Source organism: Xenopus laevis, chromosome 1S, assembly GCF_017654675.1.
Source record: "Xenopus laevis strain J_2021 chromosome 1S, Xenopus_laevis_v10.1, whole genome shotgun sequence".
NCBI classification, from domain to species: domain Eukaryota; kingdom Metazoa; phylum Chordata; class Amphibia; order Anura; family Pipidae; genus Xenopus; species Xenopus laevis.
Window position 1 is genome coordinate 59,669,703 of NC_054372.1, and position 7,661 is coordinate 59,677,363.

At 42.5% G+C, this 7,661-nt stretch overlaps 1 protein-coding gene across 1 annotated transcript; it reads right to left on the reverse strand.

Annotated features, from left to right (window-relative positions):
* Window positions 1-2,472: 2,472 nt before the first annotated feature.
* Window positions 2,473-7,432, reverse strand: LOC108715517. Its single transcript, XM_041579650.1, has 3 exons — window positions 7,312-7,432; window positions 2,832-7,064; window positions 2,473-2,584 (listed from the first exon to the last, which is right to left on the reverse strand). Exon 2 carries the CDS (start codon window positions 6,655-6,657, stop codon window positions 3,160-3,162), a length of 3,498 nt encoding a protein of 1,165 aa, XP_041435584.1. The 5' UTR covers window positions 6,658-7,064; window positions 7,312-7,432; the 3' UTR covers window positions 2,473-2,584; window positions 2,832-3,159.
* Window positions 7,433-7,661: the final 229 nt, after the last annotated feature.

Consider the following 7,661-nt stretch of genomic DNA (forward strand, 5'->3'; position numbering starts at 1 on the left):
GTCCTTTTACCACACACAGCCTTTTACCTTTCCCAGTACCCCTTGCCCCTTCCTCAGTCCTGGTCTCCTCTGTTGCCTCCAGAGCCCCTGCAAACGCTACTGCTATCTCATTGCAGTCCAGGAACTGTGCTGTCCAACTCATCATTCAATATTTATTATTATTAACATATTTATATAGCACCAACATATTTCGTAGCGCAGTATCACGCCACCTCTCTGCAGCACATGTACTGGACCCTCTCTCCTCCAGGGCCTCACAAGGGTAAGACTCCAAACTGGTGCCACCTTTTTGCACACAGCTCTGGAATCATTCTGTGGGCTAGTCGCACCATGCAAAATGAACAGGGGCAAAAACAAAACAGAGGATTCCTCCAAATATGTAGACTACATTCATCACTCCCTCCGTATCCAAGCCATTATTTCTAACTTCACCTGAACTCTGCTTTCCTTTGCTTAATACTTTCTTCACTGCCATTTTTTGTTTTTAGACTTTCTTCCCAGTTCCCAAAGTTCTCTTTTCACTTTTAACCCAAGAAAATATCCTTCTATCCATTTTCACAGTTGTAAATAAGTAATTTGAAATAAAGTAAGATAAAGAAATCTGCACCCTCCAGACCATATACTTGGCCTTGTGTTCAGAATAATAGCAGTCACTAACCTGATCAATCACTGTTTTTGGTTGAAATTATGGTCTCAATTCATTACAATGCGCTAAATGTTCAATAAAGAAAATATGTGTTTACCTGCTGTATAAAATGCATTCTTGTACCTAATTAAATTCATTGTGAAATAGAAAAACGCTCAGTTCAGCAGTACTATGTTATTGCTTTTTCTGTTTTTGACTCCTGTTTTGTGTGGAAACGGTTGTTATTGCTCTTTTCTTTGCAAATCACACTACAACTCAACACTCAAAAGTCTACCTCCATCTACCATTTCATTAATACAACATAAGTTAAATTCATAACTTTTTCATTTTTTTTTCATGTGGCAAATAACTTCTGGTTATTCTCTAAAGCTCCATGTTGTCTAAACTTTCTATCAACATCTTCTATTGGCTTATCACAGCCAATCAAAGGTTATTAATTATACACCACACCCAGACATAGCAACACTATAAAAAGGACTTGCTGCTCTCGAAAATCATGGAACTGCCTTTGCCCTTCATGCTGCAAGTGGTTGCGTGCTTCAAGTCCACTATTCCAGGTACATATGTCCTTGCAAAACATAGATCCATGTGCATGCTAACAACCCACAATACAACCATGTTCCCTTTTTCTGTGTACAAAAACAACCTCAACTTCATTCTTTTTTCACACTTTTAAATTTTTCTACCGACTGGGACTACAAAGTGCTATAGCATGTCCCACTTCAAATATTCCGAAAAAAAGTGTAAGACATAATTGTTAAAGGGAAACTGTCATGGGAAATTTTTTTTTTTTTTCAAAATGAATCAGTTAATAGTGCTGCTCCAGCAGAATTCTGCACTGAAATCCATTTCTCAAAAGAGCAAACAGATTTTGTTATATTCAATTTTGAAATCTGACATCGGGCTAGACATTTTGTCAATTTCCCAGCTGCCTCATGTCATGTGACTTGAAATGCTTTCTGGCAACTTATTCATCTCATAGTCAGGATCCCTTAAATGCAGAGTATATAAATGTGGCAATTGTGTCATGTGCAACACATTGATTTTGGGGGATACATTTTATCACACACACACAGTGGAAAACTATATAAGATTAAGCACAGGTTGACATGCCATTCCCAGAATGTATAAAATGCCCATGTGGGTTGTTGTATTGTGGCAAGACCTCTAGACCACTAAAAGATAGGATTAGCATGCATCGAGCCATAATACGAGCAGCTTTGGATCCTAATTATGAAAAAAGTGAAACAGGATATTTCCAATGAGTTGCTCAATACTGGATAAATGCAATTCACCCCATTTTAACTTTTAAATGCATGCCTATTGACTGTATTAAAGTTTACTTGACATTTGAACTGGGTTGTGTGGCCCCAAGAGGGCGGAATAGAATGCTACAATTGAACTGTTTCTTAGATACAAGATGAGGTTCTCAATTAAATTGTTTGCATGGTGCATTATTTTCCTCAGCAGGGGTCCTGGGATCTAAATATGAATAACCATGCATTGAACTTAGGAATGTTTTATTGCTTCAATATGTGTTGATACCTTATAATGTTTACAGACAGATGAATTATGGGGTTAATTGAGATACAGGTTGTGGGTATCATAAAGAAGTTATGTATGGCTTTGGTTGTTTTTAAAATATTTTTGAATATATTTCAAATATCTTAGCACATTATCTAGCACCTTACAATACTTTATGCTCTGTGGTATTTTTATGATATTTATAAGGTTTAAAGATACTGTTTTGCCTTCATACACGTTCTCACAGTGTGCAATCCAACATTCAGCTTAACCATCCCTGTCTTCCAAATAAGCAGACCGTCTTGTAATCTAACTTGTTTATTGATAACAGGTTGTTTGACTGTAAGTGGTCAGTTGCAATTAGTAAACAGGAGCATCGACGTATGTGTGTCGATGTATGTTCATGTGGTAAAACTATAAAGATACAAATGGTTTGTATAAGTATATAGCAAAAACATATGAATAACATATACAGCAGCATTCATTCTAAATCAGCAAGTCTGAACATATTACATAGCACTAAGCACATGTTGAAGATGGCTGACGACCTATAAGGCCGCATGACTGGCTATCTACTAGCGTAACAACTACTAAGTGCAGATTAGAACTATCTAAAACATCACTAAAGAACAGACTATCCTGAGACTTGTAAAACTCTTACCAGATATGCTGGCTGTGGGGTAGTGGAGATTTAAGAAGCAGGAATGCTAGGAGAGCTTTGCTAATGTGCTGTAAACAGTATGGTGGCTCCCTTCTCCTTCCCAGAATGCACTAGCTACCCACAATGCACTGTAGTTGCATAATTAAGAACTTTATTTATACAAATGTAAGAAACATAGGTTGCAGTGGATTTCTACTGCCGCTAGCTGGCGCTGTTACGTAACTAGCTATACAGATTCTAGCTTGTTGAAGTAGTAATGATTCTTCAACCCTTGATGTGGGGCAGAACACTCCCCGTCTGGCGTCAACGGACGTCACTACTTGTCTTCTCAGGTGAAAACAACAACACGAGTGGCTGTTGGTCTGAGGAATAGTTTGCACTCGCCAAGCTTCCAGATTTTGACCTCGGCCTTACGTACATTCCCATCCTTGCTTGGAAACGTGTTGGTGATGAGGCCCAGTGGCCACTCGTTCCGATGTGATTGGTGGTTTTTCATGAGCACGACATCCCCAGGTCTGATGTTCGGCTTGTTAGTTTGCCACTTAATTCTTGACTGCAAGGTAGAGACATACTCTTTTCTCCATTTGTCCCAGAAGACATTAGAAAGACTTTGCACCTGCCTCCATTGACGTCTATACAGGTCTTTTTCAGTAAATTCTCCAGATGGAGCACTCAGGGTGCTGGTCCTCTGTGTGAGTAACATGGCGTTCTTGCAGTGATGCCAACCTTTACAAGGTTTCTGACTCACAGGTAATGTAGATGTGTAGGACTTAGCTATATGAATCAAGATGGCTATCGCACGGACCAGAGACATCCAGGTGGAGAACCTGCTGAAACGATGGGATTCGAGTTGACGATCAGAAGTCACTGTGTTAAGAACAGACACTTCGGGTTGGATCTCCTCATCTGCGTCTGGGTCTATCAATTCAAATGTGTCACATCCGATGTTGCAAGCTGTTGAACGGTACAGGAACGCAGGACCTGTGAACCATGTTGTGGCTTTCGGGTGGCAGGCTGCAACGGATCTGTTTGCGTGGTCTGCGGGATTATGTTGTGTAGGCACGTAGTGCCACTGTTGAGGACTAGTGGATCTCCTGATCCTCAGCACTCGATTGGAGACGTAGACATAAAATGTTCTGAAATGTTCTTTCATCTCTGGTGTCTTCTGAAGTTTGTGCTTGAGGGAGATAAATCTGTTATAGACAAGTTCTTTGTTGTCAGGTAAGCGTTGTCTCTGGGGTCTAAATGGTAAAGGCGCGACCCAGCTTTTTGAATTGTCCTTTGTCATTCCTTGATCCATGATCTCCAAGAACAGTCTGTCTTCTATGGACATTGCGACCTTGTTGTCTTCTCTTGACCTATGGAAAACTGTACACCCTAAGTGATCTCGTTCACCATCGCAGGCGTGGTCTTCGCTGGACGGATCCATGAAGGGACAAGGGACAGGATCTCTATGTGGCATTTCTTTTATCAGGAAACTGTTCTGACATGGTTGGAATAAGGAAGGACGTCTACTTTCAAGTGTGTTGGTGAGCATGCTGTTGACAGAGATCGGCTTGTGTGCTCCTCCTAGACAGACGTCTCCTACGATGACCCACCCTAGGTCAAGTCTCTGGGCGTATGGAGCGTTTTGGGAACCGTTAATCTGTCCTCTAGCCTTGTGAACACGTAGTATGTCTCTTCCTAGGAGTAAGGCTATTGGTGCTTCTGGATCCAGTTCTGGTATCTGGTGAGCTATACGCTTCAGGTGGGGGTGGTATGCTGCTACTTCTGGTGTAGGTATCTCAGAACGGTTGTCAGGAATTTGGTTGCACTCCAGTATGGTTGGCAGTGACAAGCAGGTCTGCCCATCTATGGACTCTACCTTGTATCCCGTTGCCTTCCTCCCCGCCGTCTCCACTGTACCTGTACATGTCCTTAAGGAGTAGGGAGAACCGGGTCCTGTGATGTTGAAGGTGTCAAAAAAGGTGGATTTTGCTAAAGACCGGTTGCTTTGATCGTCTAAGATTGCGTATGCCTTGATCGCCTTATCTCGGTGACTGGCCGGGTAAACTCTGACAAGGCAGATTTTTGAGCAGGACTTTCCTCCTACCACTCCTTTACAGATCTCGGTACACTGAGAAGTGACTACTGTGTTGGTTTTGTCGGTGTCTATCTGCTTCTTTTCATGATCCTCTGTTTGGTGTACTGCCTGAGAGGGTGGCCCAGGGTGTAAAGCCATATTGTGTTCTGTACTACCACATTCTGAGCATGACACCCTGACCTCACAGTTCCTGGCAAAGTGCGATGTTGTAGTGCAGCACCTGAAGCAGATGTTGTTGTCTTTGAGGAACTGTTTGCGGTCTTCTAAAGTCTTTTCTCTGAAGGCTCTGCATTTTAGTAAAGAATGTGGTTTCTTGTGCAGGGGGCATTCTTTGTTAAGATCTCTGTGTCCGTTCCCTTCTTGAGAAGACTTAGACGGCTTGTATGGAGAACCTGTGGAGGCAATGTTAGTTTTGTGGACTGCCACTGGTGTTTTATGAGGTCTGACACCAGGGGTAGTGGGGCATGACATTGTGAGATCAAAACTGGGATCATTTCTGATTCTTGCCTGTTCACTAACAAAGTTTACAAACACCTCAAAGGGGGGAAATGGTACATTATGAACCCGTTTATAAGTAGAACCATGTGTGACCCACTTCTCTTGTAGGTTATAAGGGAGTTTTTGAACAATAGGATTGACCCCTCTGGCGGTGTCTAGGAAAGCTAGCCCAGGTAGATCTCCTTCTTCTTGAGCAACCTGTACCTCTCTTAACAAGTCACTGAGCTCTCTGAGCTTCTGGTAACCCCTACCCACTTTTCTGGGAAAGTTATCAATCCTTTTGAACAAAGCATTTTCAATGGCTTCTATGGACCCGTAACACTCATCAAGTCTTTCCCACACCATCTTTAGGCCTCTGTCAGGATAGTTTATGTTAATGTCTCTGATTCTTTTGGCGTGTTCAACAGACTCGATTCCAAGCCACTTTACCAGGAGGTCTAACTCTTCCTGGTGGGAAAGGTCTAAGTCTCTTATGGCGTTTTGGAAGGAGGCTCGCCATGACCTGTAATTCTCGGCCTGATCGGTGAACTTTGTAAGTCCCTTGGTAACCAGCTCCCGTTTAGCAAAGAACTTAGCAAAGTCCATGATGGCCCAGTTAGCATTAGTACAATCCGGTGTGCTGTTATGCTGCACGTGTGGTGTATTACCATACCTTTTAAGAGCTTCTGGCTTAGAGCAGTCAGTATAATGCCGTTCTGATGCAAAAGGTGTCCCTTTAATTTGGGGCAAAGGTTGTAGTCTCTGCTCCATAGGGCGGTAGTTGTCAGCATCGTTTGGTCGCATATCGTCCTGCCTAAGGTACTGTGGTTCAAGGTAAGATCTTTGGCACTCTTTATAAGCTGGCTGATGTCCTGGCTCATAGTTGCCCTCTGTCTTGGGGTGTTGGTGGACGTATTCTGAGACACGCTGGGCTGGATCTTGTTCGTCTAGGTCTGGCCCAAGTACTCGGCTGTGTTTCTCAGATCCGGAAAACTCCAGGGCTTCCAGGTATTCTGCTTTGGCTATTGCGGCTGCCGCTTCTTTCTCTGCGGCTAGTCTTTCTAGCGACGCTTGCAGATCTACTCGTTCCTTTTCTAATGATGCCCTCTCTTTCTTTAGTTGCATCTCTTGTGCAGCGAAGGAAGACTTTACTTTTGCAGCTTCAGCTTCTGCACGTGCGAGAGCAGCCATTTCTTTTACGGAGGATTTGCTAGAGCAGCTTGCTCGTGATCTGGTTTTGTATGATGATGCTCGGCTAACAGACATTGTGCCTGTTCTGCCGGCCGCTTAATGTCTCTTTGTGGACTCGGTCTATATAGGACCGGGCTTCGGCGTGGTCTGGATCGTGTGTAGCTGCACTCTCACTTCTTGTCACTGACCGTGTGGTAGATGCTGCAATCGTATACGCAGAACCGTGTGTGTGATGGCAGCTCCGTTTGGTCACATCCACTATCGTTGCTGACCAGCATCTGTTTTACTGTTTTGCCTTCATACACGTTCTCACAGTGTGCAATCCAACATTCAGCTTAACCATCCCTGTCTTCCAAATAAGCAGACCGTCTTGTAATCTAACTTGTTTATTGATAACAGGTTGTTTGACTGTAAGTGGTCAGTTGCAATTAGTAAACAGGAGCATCGACGTATGTGTGTCGATGTATGTTCATGTGGTAAAACTATAAAGATACAAATGGTTTGTATAAGTATATAGCAAAAACATATGAATAACATATACAGCAGCATTCATTCTAAATCAGCAAGTCTGAACATATTACATAGCACTAAGCACATGTTGAAGATGGCTGACGACCTATAAGGCCGCATGACTGGCTATCTACTAGCGTAACAACTACTAAGTGCAGATTAGAACTATCTAAAACATCACTAAAGAACAGACTATCCTGAGACTTGTAAAACTCTTACCAGATATGCTGGCTGTGGGGTAGTGGAGATTTAAGAAGCAGGAATGCTAGGAGAGCTTTGCTAATGTGCTGTAAACAGTATGGTGGCTCCCTTCTCCTTCCCAGAATGCACTAGCTACCCACAATGCACTGTAGTTGCATAATTAAGAACTTTATTGGCGCTGTTACGTAACTAGCTATACAGATTCTAGCTTGTTGAAGTAGTAATGATTCTTCAACCCTTGATGTGGGGCAGAACAGATACATTATTTTGTTATAGTGGATAGACAAAGGCACTTACAATTAAGCTGGCAGATTTCCAGCAATACAAGAGTTAACCGAAACGTTGGTTTTATATATATATATATATAT